This window comes from Mixophyes fleayi, chromosome 5 (assembly GCF_038048845.1).
Source record: "Mixophyes fleayi isolate aMixFle1 chromosome 5, aMixFle1.hap1, whole genome shotgun sequence".
Taxonomy (NCBI): domain Eukaryota; kingdom Metazoa; phylum Chordata; class Amphibia; order Anura; family Limnodynastidae; genus Mixophyes; species Mixophyes fleayi.
This window is the reverse complement of record NC_134406.1, coordinates 141,147,560-141,166,459: the sequence shown is the minus strand read 5'-3', so window position 1 is coordinate 141,166,459 and position 18,900 is coordinate 141,147,560. Positions and strand designations below refer to the sequence as shown.

Genomic DNA, 18,900 nt, shown 5'->3' with positions numbered 1-18,900 from the left:
TGTCCACCCCACACACACACAGCATATCACATACACCATTTACAATAGACATTGATTTATATTGCGGTCTCCCACCATACAGTCACACACCTTTAGCAATAGGTGAAACCTCTACAGACACACCTTTACACCACAAAATAGCTGAGAAAAACACACACACACACAATGACATGTACATTTTTAAAACGGGCAATGAATGTAATGTAGTGTATGAACATCTATGCTATACCACCAATGTTAATAGTTGAGTTTGTATAAGTATACTCTGTATACTGTTTTATGATATGAGTTTTACAATTAGAATGTTAAGAATACAAAACATTTTAAATGAATATACATCTTGTGTGCAATCCTTTTTTTTAAATATAAGCATTAGTTTATTATATATAAATTGGTCCTTTTTTTAAGGGAAAATAAAAACTATATTTCTTAGGTTAAATAAGAACTAACTTTTGCGAGGAGCTGGTTGATGGTAATAGTCATGAATAACTTTATTAAATGGTCTTCAACATATTTGCCAGACTATTGGGTATATAAGAACCCATACCCCTAGTATTACCCTTTTACAACTTTCTTATCTAGTTTAAATGAGCAGAAATTTGTGAACAAAATAGCCATCCCATTAAGCTTAAGCGAGCCGTTGGACATATGCGAAGTAGAGTATTTATGATTTGAAAATTGAGAAGGCGAATGAGTCTAAAATTTGTCTCCTGAACAGCCACATTGTCCACAATCCTAATCCATATATTGGGAAGCAAAAGTAATGAACTCTAAGAATGTTGAGTAAATATATGGATAACAAGCTAGTAAAGCTGGTATTAGCAACAGTAATATTATAACAAATCTTAAACTCGAACAGTCATCAAAAAGCAGTGTATAGCAGGTATAAACATATACTAATAATAGTATTTCAATGCCAAATATAAGATGCAAAAAAGATGCAAAAATAGAAATGGGATGCCTTAGTCTGGACGAATAAATAGGAACAAACGTAGAGAAATCCAAGACTAAGGCATTTTAACAAATAAACTCGCTTATCTAGTGCAGAGGAGGGTAGAGGACACTGTGGGAAACGGCGAGCAGCCAAAATGTCCCTGGAAAGAAAAAGTTAGAGGAGACCATATGGAGTGTACCAAACAAAGTCCTATCATATGAACTAAAGTCAATCACTCAAGTACTAGTAGATGACCACTCTCCCCAAATTTGCTTGGAGGTGCTGGAGCGGGGAGCATCCACTGAAATCTTCCAGTCCAGCAAAAGAGAATGTGCAGAGTCTGGAGATGCAAGTGAGTTATAGACACCATTTCTGTGAATAATGAGGTGAGTTGGAGAGCCTCACTTGTATGGAATATTGGCTTCCCTCAGAGCCGTAGTAATCAGGTGGAAGAGTCTACACTTTGCTAGTGTGGCAGATGAGACATTGGAAAAGAGCTGAAGTTCTTCTAACAACTTATAGGTAGAAGCCAAGGGTAAGGCAGCTCAAAGTATCTGCTCTTTAATATGAAAAGTTGAGTCTGAAAATCGTAACTTTCGGAGATGGCGCTGGAGCCAGTTTGGATTTAGGGAGTCGATTAATCTGATCAATGATAAAATCGGTAGCTGAGGGAGACAAGACTGTGCTCTAAGAACTCCAGGATCGTAGGGTGCTCAGTGATTCAACTCTGCCTTCCGCTGTGTGAGTTGTAGGCTGTGCCTCTTGCCTCCGGTAGCGAGCAATGATCGGCACCAGGGCCAACATGGATAGAGTCGGCAGGGGTGTCCATTCGCAGAGACCAGCAGACAGTTGTGCAGGTGAATATAGTGCTGTCTGTGTCACCAGAGAAACGTCTATGGTCATACACGTCAGTAGATGACCCCCGTTGTAACAGGCAGCAAGAGGAGTTTGTATGTTCTCCCTGTGTTTGCGTGGGTTTCCTCCCACACTCCAAAAACATACTGGTAGGTTAATTGGCTGCTATCAAATTTGACCCTAGTCTCTCCCTCTCTGTCTGTGTGTGAGTGTGTGTCCATATTAGGGAATTTAGACTGTAAGCTCCAATGGGGCAGGGATTGATGTGAATGAGTTCTCTGTACAGCGCTGTGGAATTATTGGTGCTATATAAATAAATGATGATGAATTGGCCGCCTTACTGTGAAAAGTAACACAGCCTGCGCAGCATTACGGTTATTGCGTTAATAGTGCACTTAAATACCGTTATTACGGTAATTTCAATGCTGGCTTTTTGCTCTAAGCTCCCTGAGCCACGAGCATATAGAATTGAATTTACCGTAATAATGGTAATAGAGTTGTTGCGGCGCTAATACATTGTTCATGTTTATCTGTGGATTTTTTTTATTTATAAGCTTGTTTAATGCAGCTGATTGAATTGTTGATTTAGAAGTCTGATGACCTCTTTGTCCCTGTGAACACTATGAAGAGAAAATTTAAACATCCTTATCTCATTTATCCTCTGCAGACAGACTTCTAGGCAATGGGCCATATCCAAATTCTGCCATTTTAGATTATTTTGACTAGTAGATATAGCAATGAGCCTTGGTAGTCAAGAGTACAGGTTAATGTAATATGTTGAGGTCTTCGGTAAGAACGTGTAATAGACTTGTCACTGGTCTTGGCACTAGTTTGTCCTTCTAGTAGAAATGATGGCTATATGAGAGGCAGATTTCCAAACTCTCCACCAGAAAAGATTCCAAAGGCTACGATGGTGCTTGCACTGTTGTAGAGAAATGTTTTGTCGAGCCAGGCTTTCAGAATTTGAAAGCCTGACAGAACCTCTCAAACATATACGGATCTTGGGCCAATTTAATGCCTGTTTTATACAGATAATGCTGACGTTTATACTTTATGAGGTATTTAAGCTATGTCTGTATCTAACCTTGCTTGAAGGAATTCAATCACCACTTCTGCTGAAGCACCATCGAAAAAGATTTTCCTGATTTTAAACTAAGATTTTAAACTAAGATTTTGATGTTTAAACCATGGTACTGGTAAATTGGAAATGTCTTCACAAATGAGGGGGAAATTAGTAACTGTGTTCCCTCTGAGTTTTTCTTGTGTTCAGTTTGCAGAACAATAATTTGCTTTAACACAGTTTTAACCCCCAAAATGTCTATATTGTGCACATTTTCATGAAAATCCTGCAGTTCTTTCCAAAAGAAACACCTGCTGCACTGCTGCTGATAAAGAATAATGAATTAAACTAACCTTCCAGGACTGTAACCAGAGTATAATAATACCCACAACACAGTGTACTAGCACTATGGGTAGCAGTTACTATCACTGCTACCCCTATTGCTAGTAGACTCATTTAGAGTTGGTGTGGCCCAACTTTTGCACAGGGATCCTTAGTTGGTCTACTGATAAATGTATGCTACAAGAGAGCCATCATAGCGTGTGTGGCCCCCTTCAGTTATAAAAACATGGCCCTTTGCTGGGCATCCTTGGCTGAATTAATATGATTCTGGAGAGAAAAAGAAACTGTTTTCCCCTTAATCATGCTTGCCAGCACCCTGGCTGGTTACATCTTAATTGGGTCACCCTAATTAACTATTCATGTTTTTACATGGTTCATTTTAAATATTTCCTCCTTTTGTGCCACACTCATACCCACGCCATGATTATGCAGAGTTCTTAATATAGCTGACTAGTTTACCTTTACTTCAGTCTCGGCTGCTGAACTCTGTAGCTCCTTCAAATTGATTGTTGGCCTCTCTGTGGTTTCTCTTTTTTTTCAACTTTTTAAAGGCACAGTCAGAGAAGTTTGATATATTTTATACTTTTTGATAATTGAAGAGTGTGTGCCAACTGGAACACCCAAACATTTTCAGATCTGTGTTCTTCATCTGTTATAACCATCTGCTGCTAGTGACAGCTGTCCTGAGCACATGGGCTCCCTTTTCCCTGCCAGGACCTGCTCCTTGATGCTCTTGCTCAGGCACATTTCCACTGGTAAGTTCACCAGCTGTCTCAATTGTCGTTCCAATTCTGCAGAGTGCATACTCACTGCAGAATTGGGACAATATTGTTCCATCATTGATCGAGATTTTCAGTACTGTTTGAAAATCCCGATCAAGAATTTTATGTGCTTTAGAACGATAATTATTCCTCGTTCCAGGGTATACACTGCTTTGACATTGGGCCAATCATTAGTTTTTCGTCTGATTGGCCTGATACTTGGCTGAAAATACAGTAGTGTGTACCCTGTGTAACTTTTTGGGGTGCTCATTAGTCTTCATTTTCACAGGTGCCTTTCAGGTTCACAACATTAATAATGATCTCAACAGTGGCTTATGTTTCCAGAAAATATGGCAGTTATTTTAATGATTCACTGGTAGAGGCTAATTGTAAAGCAATTGTGTTCTCGTTTAGCAATTTATTCAGCTGTATAAACATAGAGCTTCTACAACACAAACAGCATGTTTCAGGGATTTCTTTATTAAATAAAGGTGACTTAAAAAAACCCAAACTATTTTGAGTTTGTTTACGTCTCAGTGAAAAGAAATTCAGTGTGAGATTTGTTGTTCAGTAAAATGAGTGTCGGTGGTCTGAATACTTTTGCTAGACAAAGACTGGCTAGTCTGAGAAATCGGTTTTAAATAACTAGTATGTAATGTTAATTATTGTAGGATATCTTAGGATATTACTTATTTATATATTTAATTTCTTGTTTACATGTTCTTTGCTTTCTAATACAAAACATTACAAATATTTTAGTATAGTTATCATTTCTTGCCTCAGTGACATCACTGGTTTCTAGTGAATGCATTCTCAAGACTTGGTGTAGCCCAAAAAATGGCTACTCTATTTATAGGCAAAATGTGCACAACCTTTAAGATTCAGGAAAAGCACAGCAACAAATATAAAGGCTCAGCTACAGTATTTCTGATTGTGTCTAATGACACTAGGGAATCCTTGTTTTGTTTTTGTTAATTTAGTTTTGTTTTTGTTAATTTAGTTTTGTTTTTGTTAATTTAGTTGAATTTAAATCTAATTGTGTGGGCTACTGAATTGTAATTACATTATAAACCACTTACTATGCAATTTAATATTTGTAAGCCAAAAAAGTATCATAGTGAACGAGGATGTTTGCAATTATAAGACCAGAGTTGTATCACAGCTTTTCTTAAATTTGTCTTTGTTCTGATACTGTAGTGATATTGTTGCTTCTTTAATTTCTCTCAGCTTTACAATGCTGCAACAACACTGGCAGCAGACTTACTGAAATACCATGCAGATCACGTGGTCCTAAAAGCACTGAAAATTGCTGGAGCTGAAGGAAACCTGGAAACGGTGGCAGAATATACCTGCAAGTTGTCAGAGCAAAAGGAGCAGCTTGTGGAAGTAAGTGTCTGCTGTTTAAATTCATATGGATTTACTGGTAGTAAGTGGTCTTGTCTGAAACAGTTTTCTGCAGAATAATAAAAGTCTTTCTAGCAAAACTAATTGTTAATATTAGGGCAAAATTTATAAAAGGTGTAGCAAAATGTAAAATATATTAATTGAGCAAAATATATAACGTAATGGCAGACACAAGCGGCTGCAGACCTGGGAATACCAGGAGATATAATGTGCAAGAGTGCCATAAAGTATGTGAGACAATGAGCAGAATTTTTGGAGACCTCATTGACATCCATACCCACCCCAGGGGCAATTGGTTGATACACACAAGGGTAGATTCAATTAGTCGCATTGTTCTTTAGAGCAATGCGGCCCGCCTATTATTACCATTACTATGTTAATTAATTATAGGACTCTTGTTCACGGCTCCTAGAGCTGTGAGCAAAAGTCAACTAGAAATTACCGTAATAATGTGCAGGCCGGATTGTTCTAAAGAACAATGCGGCTAATTGAATCTACTCCTTAGTCTATAAAATATCTTTCAGGAATTAAGTACAGGTGGACACTGGACAGGATCGTGTCTCTTGTTTTGAAAAAAATATATATATATTTTTTTAAATAAATCACATTGCCATATGTAAGTTTTGGTATTTTTTTCAGTTTCAGAAGAAATCATTCAGTTTCAAATGTGTCTATTTACTTCAATAGTTCAATAGCTAAGTTCAATAAAAACTCATAACAAACTTTTCTCATTTTTAGGTGCATTATATTAAGGGTAATAAATGGATGTTTGCTTGTTTTCCAGTTTCATGCCCAATAAAACAAGTATATTATATGCTGACTTAGGTCTTCAGTGTCCCAGCTTTACAGTTCAGCCCTGTTGTGTGCCAAAGTAAATATGTAACTTTTAATGATTATATCCCCATAAGTGTTACTCCTGATCCATGCAGTATAATAGGTTGTGTGTGAATACTCTTTTAGAATTAATTAGTGCGTTTAGCATAAAAAGAAAATAATGACTTACATGGGCTGAACAGAGGATATTAAATGTGTGTCCTGCACTTCCTCTTTCAAAAATATATTAAGCAGATGAAAAGAGGTAATTTTTCCTTCCCTATCCAAAGTGCAGTCAAGAGCTGCCATTTGCTCAGTTTGTGATACTTATTTATGTTTAACACTGCTTCTTTTTTTCTTTGTAATACTTATTATGCTACATCAAGAATGTACAATAATGTAGCAGTAAAATATTTTATCACATATTGTGAATAGTGACAAAATATTTGAACACTGTATTTTACAAACACAGTACAATGCTTTATCCAAAAGCTGGCATTTCGAGTAGGCATAAAATTATATTGTTTTCTGTCAATTGGCAATTGAATATACAACATCACAAAACAAAAAGTGCCATCTCCTACAGCTAAACAACTCGGTCATTATGTCTTGTTTCTCTGTAGTGAATCATAATATAAGTATGTAGATTTTTTTTGATGGTGGTATCATTTCATTGCTAAGGAATTTATGCTGTTGCTTGTAGACGTGTCGGTTGTTGAGACATGTTTCGGGGACAGAACCTCTGGAAATTACATGTATTCATGCAGAAGACACGTTTCAGGTGACTGGTCCTCAGGTATGTAAACTGCTTTTTCTTATTATATGTGGAAACCTGAAATAAGTGCACTGTTTATATTAGGTGACTTTGTTATTGTCACTGACCGCAATAACATTAAATTTAATAAAATAAACCTTATAAAAACAAATTGTTTATGCAATTTATAGCAACCAGACTTAAATAAATGAGATATTATAAACTGATAATTACAATTAAGGATTTACAGTTAAACATTGCTGCCAAATGATGTCAGTATCTGAACTGCTTTCTGTGAGAGGAAAAATGTAACTTGAATGCAAGAGGTGAAAGATACATTTAATGGTAAAGGGCTTTAAAAAATAATCAACATATTTATGAAATAGAATAAGGGCTACATGAATATAAATGGCCTATTGTCATAGTATAATTTTATCTCATAGTCCCTTTTATTGACAGTAGAGATAGCAGCTCCTTTGCTGGCTATAGCTGTATGCTGGGGGATTTTTCTCTGTGTTGTTCCTTTCAGGATAACCACACCCTTCAAGCACCTGTTAAGAGCCTATAAATAGATTTGAGCAACTTCCACTTCTGTACTTTTGTCATAGTATGCCTAAAAAAAAAATAGTATTTTCTTTTTTTTATTTTCAATGCATTTTTGTCAGTTGCATTGTTTGAATGCAAGGAGACCCAGACCTAAATGAAACGGCTATAACTCAAATAGTTTGGGTGTTAGTGTTTCTAAATATTCACCGTACCCTGTTTTTATTCACTAATGCTTATGCAGGGCCAAGGTGGTGTAAGTAGATAAATGAAGGCCTTTTTTTTTTTTTCTTTGTGGATGCCCCTGCCACCAATTGTGGCTTCCAAGCACAGTGTGCCGATATGACTATATTACTGTGACTAGTGTGGTGCACCCACATTTTTTCAACACTTACTTTGGTATACGTTAGTAAGACAATGTTTTATCAACAAATTGCCAACAGTAATGCTTCTCAAGTACAGGAATTTAAGATAATCTGACATTTTTTCTCTCTGTTATTGGATACTGCCAATAACAAAGTCGCTAGCAATCCCACAATCTACAATGCTGTAACAAAGTACAGTTACTCTCCCTGCTTCAAACTGACCAGAGCATTTTTTCTCAAAGTGGGCCACCACAGGCTGGGCGACTGGGCCACCTGCATTTTTTTTACTTTAAAATGTTCCTAATAGGCTGCATAGTCGAGTCTTACCTCCCCCCCCCCCCCCCCAGGCTAAAATTTGCCAGCCCTCCCCTTTCTGTGACCTACTCCAACGAAGTGGTAGCATCAAGCAAAATTTTAATAAAATAAGTTATTTAGCAAGGCCTCTAACAGGCCTATAAAGTATAGATCAAAACAAGAGCATGTATACAGTAAATACACTAAGGTGAAACCAGTGACATATTGAGATATCATGTAGCAAGTGGCAAAATCATATATTCAAATAAAATCCACTGATCTTTTATTATGCTGCTCATGCCACAGATTTAAATGCATAATTTTTGTGTGAATGAGGCACAACCACCCTACCCCGCCAAAAAAAAGCTTCTCTCGAATTTATTTTAGCAAGGCCCATTTTTGTGGCGTGTATTCAAAGCAAATCTGGTAACTAGTATACAACAAAACCACCAATGTGATGGCTATTATACAAATCAGGCACCAATATTTAGTGTTTAATACAAACTTCAGTATGATTGCTAGTAAACAATACAGAAACCAATGTATAAAATTGGCTCCCTATCTTGGTGTATAGTGTAGAAAGTAGATGCTGTAGTCCTGGTGCCTAGTGGAAGAAATTATACCTCTGGATTAAAGATAGAGTAAGGCTAGGTACACACTACAGAGTTATTTCAGCCAATTATCCTGCCAATCACCCGATAAACGAACATTCGTCTTTATATCGCAATAGTGTGTGTACTTACACAATGAACGAGAGTCGTTCCAAAGTACCGATTGATTTCATTTGATTGATCGTTCTGTTTAAAAATCTCATTCCAACCTCCTTTCGATCCTGCAGTGTGTATGAAATTACGACCAATTCCTAAACCAACTGCCGATAGTTCCTCAAACAGAGACTTCTTTCTGGGCATGTGTATGCAAATTTATGATGTCTCTATCTCTCACACGTCGTGCGATATACGAACGTCGGACAAATGTGAATAATGTGCTTTTAATGGAGAAGCAATAGTAAACCTGTTTTACGCGCTCCATATGCCATTTATGTGTTGCTGTCTGCAAGTGTATACAACATGTATTCTTATCACATGTGAAAATACATATTTTCATTATGTGACCTTATGTTTGATTTCTTAATAAATGTAACTAATTTTAAAATACAATAATATAGTATTCTTATTTATGTCTTTTGATTTTACATATTATAGACAGTAAAAGCTCTGTGTATAGAACTGTACTAAAGTGTATTTACATATATATATATATATATATATATATATATATATATATATATATGTATGTATATATATATATATATATATATATATATATATGTATATACGAGGTATGTCTATTAAATAGCGAGACTGATTAACTCGCCTTTATTTATTGGTATTACAAATTTAATGTTTGTCCCCTTCAATATACTCCCCATTTGCACTACATCTCTGTAGGCATGGAGAAAATCAATTTCTGTCGCTTGTTTCAACATATCTGTTTTCTTTTTTACAGCATCAACTGACTCAAAATGTGTCCCCTTTAGAACTGATTTAACTTTTGGGAAAAGATAAAAATCGCAAGGTGCTAAATCGGGCAAATATGGAGGATGTTCAAGTGTAGTAATGTGTTTGTTGGTGAAAAACTGCTTCACAGTAAGTGCTGTGTGAGCAGGCGCATTGTCCTGGTGAAGAAAGAAACCATTTTTCCACAGTTGCAGCCGTTTCTTTCTGACACTCTCAACTTTTGCAAAACTTCCTTATAATAATGCGGATTAACTGTTGTGCCTTCTGGAACCCATTCTTCCAAAATTACACCCTTGATATTGAAAAAAAACCAATGAGCATTGCTTTGAATTTTTTTAGTTGCTTTGATGAGCTTTTTTCATTCTTGGTGATGGTGGTGTTTTCCAGTGCATTGACTGTCTTTTGGTTTCAGGATCTTACTGGAAGATCCAGGTCTCATCACAAGTGATTACTTTATGAAACAGGTTTGGATCTGTGTCAAGTTGCTGCAGAACATTCCTTGCGACGTTCTTTTTTTTTTTTTTTTTTCTTTCTATGGTGTGAGAACCCTTGGGACTATCTTTGCACAAACTTTCGTCATGTAAAGATCCTCACGCGAAATTTTACATATGGTGTATTTGTCAGTGTTCACGGATTCAGCTTTCATTCGAACACTGAGTCGGCAGTCTTTTCGAACAATCTAACTGATTTTTTTTCTACATTTTCTTCGGTTCTTGAAATGCAAGGTCGTCCAGGGCGTTCATCATCTTCGACATTCTCACGTCCCTCGCTAAATCTTTTGTGCCACTCAAACACACGCGCGCGAGACAGGCAGTCATTCCCATAGGCGGTAGTAAGCATTTGAAAACATTCTGTTGGTGTTTTGTGCAATTTTACTAAAAATTTCAAATTGACACGTCGTTCAACTTCTAAACTTAGCATTTTGTTGGCACTCTACAGAAAACACAACCAAACTGAATGGCGACTCACAATCAACTGAACGTCATAGTGTTGCAGCTTGTCATGCAGGTTCAGACTTGGGGGGGGGGGGGGGAAATGTATCAAGGTTCGATTTTTTTTTTTTTTTTTTTCAGCGTGTTAAAATTGCGGCAAATCGCGGGTGATAACCCGCGATTTTAGTAAAAATTTTCTCAAACGTATCAAGCTGCGATTTTTACCCTGATCTTCCAAATCGCTGGTCATCTCTGGCGATTTGCTGCGATGTAAAACACTCCCGTGTTAGCTAACTCTCCTGTGTTGTAGCAGCGAGTTGTATGAAGACATCACTGTTACACTGCCTGTCATACAGCTGCCAGAAAAGTGTTAAAAATAGATCAAATTTTTTTTTAAAAAAAAGCATGGGGTCCCCCCTCTATTTAGTTTTAATCCTAGTGCTGCCAGACTACTGCTGGTTCCATGAAAATCGGGGAAAAATTTTGCGTGGGGTCCTCCCTATTTTCACAGAACCAGCACTAGGCAAACCAGCCGGGGTTGGGTGGCACTATAGCAGGGGGACAAGCGGCAGGGGTCCCCCTGCCATAATGACTAACCAACCCCAGACTGTTCAGCGCTGGGCTGGATTCCCTAGGACAGGCCTCTCCAACCTGCGGCCCTCCAGATGTTGTGAAACTACAAGTCCCAGCATGCCCTTCCAGCTATCAACTGATTGTCTATCGGCAAAGCATGCTGGGGCTTGTAGTTTCACAACACCTGGAGGGCCGCAGGTTGGACAGGCCTGCCCTAGGGCATGGGGTCCGCCGGGAAAAAATGAGCCCAGCCCAGCGCTGTTAGCGCTAGGGCTCTTCCTATACCCCTGGGAGGTGGGTGTAGGGTAATGGCGATATAAGTGTTAAAAAAAGACGCCATTTTGTTTTGTGGAACTAAAAGTCCCAGCCAGGTTGCCCTAAATAGTGTGGGCATGCTGCTACTTGTATAACTACAAGCACCAGCATACCCACAACAGCCAGGGCATGTTGGCACTTGGAGAACCGCAAGTGCCAACATGCCCTGACACCCACGGCTGGCTGGGACCTGTAGTTCCACAAAAGAAAATGTTAACAAAATCACAACACCCTCATTACAACCACTAACATTTATTAAAAATAATAAAGCCACAATAAATACAGTAAACACCCTCATTTACGCCACATATTTTTATTAAAAATAATAAATCCTCAATATACTCACCAATGAAGTTTTCTTCTGTTGTCAGCAGCTTTCAATCCAAAAATGACTGTCAAGAAAGTCCAAAATAAATTTGTATCCAAAGTCCATGCTTGACCATGTCCAAAATAAATTTGTAATGCCAAAAGTTCATGCTTGTAATGTCTTCTGTTCTTCTGCCCAGGGGGTCCCCATTGTTGATTGCAGTCTTCTGTTCTTCAGCCAGAGGTGCCCTATAATTGTAACATCCCCGAATCTTCTTGCTTGATTGAAGGAAAATAAAAAACGTGCAGGACCACCGCAAACAGCTTCTACACAGTAGAAGCTCCGAGACGCAGTGAGCGCTAGGTCTATTTATAGTATTAGGGGATTTTCCCACGGAACATCTGTAAAATGGTTAACTCGCACAGTCTCTCGAGACATGTGAGTCAAGCTCATGGAGGAGAGATTGACAGTGTTATAATATTCTCAATTGAACAGATTAAACCTACCAAAAGAGGTGGTGACAGATTCGAAAGACTACGGGAAAGAGAGGCTTTTTGGATCTTATCACTCGGTACATTATTTCCAGGTGGTCTAAATGAGTCTATTGTGTTAAATGGAATTTGATAAATTGATTGTAATTGTGTCTGTTAGTAATTGTACATCTTAGTAGGGCTTGAAAAAAATTGATGTACATAGGAGGATTGTGATATAGACCTCAGCCTGATCGCTATGTATGTTAGAATGACAGAATTGACTCCATCTGGCTTGAGTTGAGGAGAAAAAGGCCTGTAAATTTCTGACAAGGGATGATATTGAGTTAAGAGGCTAATTAGTATAAATTTTATGTATAAATACCCAGCCTTCTTATGTATGTAGAATTGACCAATATATTTGTACAATTCTCTGCTTTATAGAAAGCAGTCTCATACCTTTTCTTTTTCCATATTAGTCATATGGATTTCGAGGTATTCCCTTACATGTGATATTTGAGAAAGTAAAACTTTTTTGTGTCTGAGTATAATTATTTGTGATAATTGTAAGTGAAGTCAAAAAAAAAGCAAGAAAACTCGATGATTAGTACCTCAGATGGCTCAAGAGATGAACAACGGTTTCTGATGTGAAAAGTTCTAAGTTCGTGTCTCGGAGAAATACTGTGTTTGGCCTGATGTTAATGGATGTCTTTATCTGTAATTTATGGTCATTATCGGTACTTTGTGCTATCTATATATACATTTTATTGTTATTTTTAATTTGTAATTGATGCTCTTTATTCCTATTGGGTCTAAGTGGACCCTTATGCCTTGCTGATAGTATAATTTAAAAGAAGGCGGTTGGATTATTAGCATCCCACAATGGCTCTTGAGTAAAATAACTGCCTTTAATGGGAAAGGTCTAAAGTTCTCTAGTCCTAAAGAGCATTATTTTGTAATAATGATCCAATGTGGTTTTAATATTATGAATTGTTTTTTTATATACATATTTTTTTATTTTATTTTTAAAAAATGGACATAATGGGTTATGTTGCGTTTTAAACCATTTAACACCCAAATATATGTGATTTTATGCTTACACCAATCTTTTTGTAATTGTAATCAAGTGATCTGCTGTGTTGTTTTTTTTTTTTTTCTCTCTCTGATTCCACCTGATATTAATTACGTTCAGAATCCCATAAGTTAGAGGGCCTTTTTAAGGAAGTGGACTATTACTATTTTGCTACTCTCTGAGGAAACCACATTTTTGCAGTGGAGAAACGTGTAAGAGGTTTTATACTTTATTTGCGTTTTTTAAAGTTTCATATCTAGATGGACTTATTATCACCTCACTACCCCCACAGCTGTACGGTCCTTATTTACAAAGGTGAGCGGATACCGCTGCAAGATCTGCAAGCATTTAATGTTAGAGAAAATCTCTGGCCAGAGTATTGCTACAAAAGGACCTGCGGGTAAGAATATCCTCACTTCTAGGGGACTGATCAAAAAGGAGCCAGCAGGAGGGGTGATCTTCATTTCACATTAAAGGAGGAATTGGAAGGTTGGCAATTAGCTTGAATATTGTTTTGTATCCAAGAAAGGTCTGTTTTAAACTTATTTGCACTTTGAACTACATCAGTGGATTGGTGGGCATCAAGAGCCTAGAATTTATTGAAGTATAAGTGGCTAAAGAATTGAAAGTTTTTATCATTACTTTTTCAATCTGATTTCACACAGTCTAAATTACTATCAGACTGCATTAAACACCCATGCTGGTTTTCAACTGTCTATTTCTCTGTGCAGTGTGTGTAATAGCGTGCACCCCCAGAATTGAATAAATAGTCATCCTAGAAATAGCTTACAAGCGCTTTAAGAGGTGGATTTCTTTCATTATGTTTCATTCATGTTAATTGATAAATTGCAGTGGATGAGTTTTTGATATGTTGTGGAAATGCAATGGCTATGTGTTATTGATGATTACTTACATTAAATGAACGTTTTAATTACAAATTGGTTGGTGTTTTGAAATAATCAGAGAGCAGCACCTTTTCTTTGCCCCCCTTTTTTTTTGTGATTTCTCTTCACCATTTTGGATATAGCACAAATTATTCCATAAGAGGGCGGCTGTTCTCTGTTATTTTAATAATGAATGTATGAATTAAATTTTTAAAGAGAACAAGAAGTGAGGTATAATTTACCCAGTAGAGCGCACTAAATAATATACTGCAGTGAAATTCTGAAAGTATTGTGTTGTGGTGTTCCGTGTATTGCATATGTTTGCTTGCATACTAAGGCACCTGTGTCCATCCTGTCTAGAATAAAAACACATAGCTGTGTACTTGTGAACAATAGGCTCCCTAAATTTAAATTATTGAGCTTATTGGTGCTGGAAGAGTGAGCAGTTGCGGGCGTTCATGGCTAAACGCCGCCACCAGCTCCTACTGTCAGGTGCTGAAGTCACGAGTAACATAGTGCCCGACGTACGTTTCACCTTGCTGCTTTCTCAAGAGAAATTATCGTATCCCCAGCATCGGAGAATTCATATAATACAAGCGGCCAATCACATTCTATCATAACTTGGCAGATTTCATAGCCAATTACATTATTAGTAGATTGTATATTAAGAGCGAAAATGACTCTTAATATACAGTGGAAGATTAAATAGTCCTGACGGTAAGTATCATAGATAATGTGTATGCACCCACTGATCATGCATATTAAGTAAATTTGTATCCAAATATCTATTCAACACATTCCTCACATTTTTTGAATTCCTTATGTAAGTCAGCAGAAAACAATCTTCATAAATACTGGTAAGTAGAGGAAAGAATAAGAAGGAATAATAGATCAAGCGACAAATCCCTTATATTAGGGCTGTTATTTAGGATATCCACAAGGATCAATATTCACTTAAATTGGAAGAGTCATTGTTCATCACCAAACTGTTCTTGGATGGTTGGAAGAAGTTGCTCTTGAAGGATGTTTTGGTACCATTCTTTTTTCATGGCTGTGTGGTTTGTACAAATTGTGAGTGAGCTGTAACGTTTGGTGACGAACAATGCCTTTTCCAGCATGATGGAGCATATTGCCATAAGGCAAAAGTAATAACTCTTCTCGAGAATCAAAACATCGAAATTGGCCAGGAAACTTCCTAGACCTTAAACCCATTAAGAACTTGTGGTCAATCCGCAAGAGGCAGGTGGACAAACAAAAACCCACAAATTCTGACAAACTCCAAGCATTGATTAGGCAGGAATGAGTGGCCATCAGTCAGTATGTGGCCCAGAAGTTGATTGACATCATGCCAGGGCGAATTGCAGAGGTCTTCAAAAAGAAGGGTCAACACTGCAAATATTGACTCTTTGCATAAACTTAATGTAATTGTCAATAAAAGCCTATGACGCTTATGAAATGCTTGTAATCTTGCTTCACTATACCATAGCAACATCTGACAAAAAGGTCTAAAAACACTGAAGCAGCAAACTTTGTGAAAACCAATACTTGTGTCATTCTCAAAACTTTTGGCCATGACTGTATATTTACTGGGCTAAAATTTCACTGGGACTAGTTGTTTGTGTCAAAATGTATTATGATGGAAATAACATTACCTAAATGACACATATGACAGCAATTCAGTCCTGCACAATACCAGTGAATTTTATGGAATATATTATACTTGCCTAATTTTGGGGCATTTGATTGGCTGATTTTAGCCTCTTATATTACCATACTGATGTGGCTATGATTCAACCATAATGGTGAAACTTTGGACTGTGTAATATATGCAGGCTATATAAGAGGACTATATTAAACTAGGAGTAGATATTTGTGAATGAATGACAGTACATCAATGCTGTAATTGGGAATATTCTCTCTCCCTGGTGTCCTTATACATTATAATAATCGGCTCCTGCTGAAGGGTACTTTTTTTCACTTTATGAAAAAAAAATAATTCTGTTTGTAAATTCGTTCACAATATATGTTGCACCATACACACTCTATGTACTTCATGTATTTTTATATTTCACCTTCCTCTCTTGTCTTGAAAGGGTTTCCATTAAAAAATGTTATTTTAAATAATACCAATAAAGGTTATAATTTAAGCTTGGACTGAAGTACTCTGATAGTTTACAATTGTATTTCTCCTTTGTCTCTCACTTTATAATGGTTGGAAGAGCACCCCCTCAAAATGAATATGGTTTATGACCTTATCTGTGGTAAGACTCCACCTCCTTGTGTGAGATCTATCTCCTTATTTTACAATTATGCTCAAAATACAAAAAGCATTTTCCACAACGCGCCTAGCTGTTCACAACCTATAATTAAAGATACTCCTTTCTGTTGACAGATTGCATTGTGAGTTAGGTTTCAATACATTATTGTGTAACGCAAACACTTCATCTGCCACAAATACAAAATGTAGTCCATGTTTTGTGTCACTTTGTGATGGTAAATTAAGTTCATTGTTTTTAAGTTTGTCATGGAAAGAAGCCTGCTCCACTGCGTCTCCATCTGACACCTTCCCATTTTTTCCAGTGTCCACAAATAGGAATTCATAGTTGGCATTTACTATGACCGTTAGAATAATGCTGAAGAATCCTTTATAGTTGTAATCATAGGATCCACTTTGTGAGGGTGGATAATTCTTACATGTTAGCCATCAATGGCACCTCCACAGTTTGGGAAATTTCAAAGACTTTTTAAATCTTCAGCAGTAACTTGCCATTGCTCTACCATTGCAGGAAACTGAACGACAAAGATTTTTTAAATGTTAATTTGGCACATGCATATAATGTTATACTCGCTACTTTAGATTTTATTTTTATTACACAGCCTGCTGGCCTATCTGAAGCAGTAGTCTCTGATGTGGCAGAGCAAAATGATCCATGTACTCATGCCAGCCAGCTGACATTCGACAGCCAGGACATCATATATGTACCAACACAGCCACATGGTGATCAAAGGAAGAAAAAAAATGGGTCCATGATCTTGAGCAGAGTGATGCACTAACAGAAAGGATGGTAGAGTGTGCAAATCATGATGTCTCAAAAATCTTGACAAGACTAATTTGATCTGCTAGGAACAGCGCTTGCAAGCAAAATGAGAAGTGCTAGCAGACAAATGCGCATAGAGATGGAATGGTTGGTGTATGACATTAATTGAAGGGCAGCCAGGGAGGATCTGGTGCCAAGCACTGTTTTAACAACATCCAACCACACACACGAGCAAGGACATTTCAGACAGGCACTACATTTTGCGCCACTCCACATGTAATATACCATCATGGGAGGACAATCTGTTACCCTGCCAGACTACATGACTTCCACACCTATTGTCACAAGTATGTAACGGTATACAGGGAGTCCATCCCCAATGAAAAATAGTGAACTTTTGCATTATAAACAACTGTGAACCTCTTAAATGTTTTTATTGTATTGCACAGTTTTTATATAATCTGTATGTTTTCTATTTTAATAAAATAATATTGTTTAAAAAACAGAATATTTCTTTTACCACCCTTCATAAACTGTCCATGCAGAACTTGAACTATAGCGTCACAAGTCTTGGGTATGATCAAACTCAGAGCTTGAGGTGAAATTGCTTTGCTGTATTTGAGATCTGCCAGTGCTTTTCCTGTGGCCAAAAATCTCAGGGTAGCTACAAGTCTCTGCTCTGCAGATATGGGTCTCCTTAAACGGGTGTCTTCTGGATGAGTGGGCTAACAAATTGGAGCAGTTCCTGGAATGTGGGTTCATTATTCCTGAAGTCATCAGGGTTGTTGTCCCGTGTCTCCTGCAGCAGGGGCATATGAGAAAATGAGTCTCTCCTCTGGGAAGCACGGTGGCTGAGTGGTTAGCACTTCTGTCTCACAGCACTGGGGTCGTGAGTTCGATTCCCGACCATGTGTGGAGTTTGTATGTTCTCCCCATGTTTGTGTGGGTTTCCTCCGGGTGCTCCGGTTTCCTCCTACACTCCAAAAACATACTAGTAGGTTAATTGGCAGCTACCAAATTGACCTTAGTCTGTCTGTGTGTGTGTGTTAGAGAATTTAGACTGTAAGCTCCAATGGGGCAGGGACTGATGTGAGTGAGTTCTCTGTACAGCGCTGCAGAATTAGTAGCGCTATATAAATAGCTGCTGCTGATGATGATGATGGAACCAATCTTTAATTTAACAAGACTGATTCTTTTCGTCCTTTCCCTCCGGAACTGCACTTGCAGTCGTCTTGCCATAACAAGCAGCAAAAGACCCCAGGCTTGCTGTATTTCAGCAGTTAAATAAAATAAATGAACTTTATTGATATTTATTAATGGTAAATCATCCTAATAACAAGAAGCTAAGCGAAATATAAAAACAAAACAAGGACAGTGAATATAAAAATTGTAGATCAACTGCAAAAAACACTCTGTGGTCAAAGTCTTAAAGATTTGAAAAGACTCAATGGGGCATATTCAGTTGTCGGTGAAAACGCCGAAAATCCAGCGGTCCGCGCACTATCACCGTTATTACGGTAATAGTGCGTGGAAAAAACGTTACTACGGTCATTTTCTCGCTGGATTTCAGCTCGCAGCTCCCTGAGCCGCGAGCTGAAATCCAGCTAACTACTACCGTAGTTTTTACGCGGCGGGACTTCCGGACAATTGAATATGCCCCTATG

General features: G+C 37.6%; 1 protein-coding gene across 2 annotated transcripts in view; it reads left to right on the top strand.

Moving 5' to 3' along the window:
• The window catches only part of CTNNAL1 (catenin alpha like 1), a 228,638-nt gene that overhangs the window by 162,959 nt on the left and 46,779 nt on the right, over nucleotides 1–18,900 (top strand). For both annotated transcript variants that reach the window (XM_075212894.1, XM_075212893.1), the window contains exons 9-10: nucleotides 5,180–5,338; nucleotides 6,873–6,965. In XM_075212894.1, coding sequence (XP_075068995.1) covers nucleotides 5,180–5,338; nucleotides 6,873–6,965 — 252 coding nt within the window. The remainder of the gene's footprint in view (nucleotides 1–5,179; nucleotides 5,339–6,872; nucleotides 6,966–18,900) is intronic.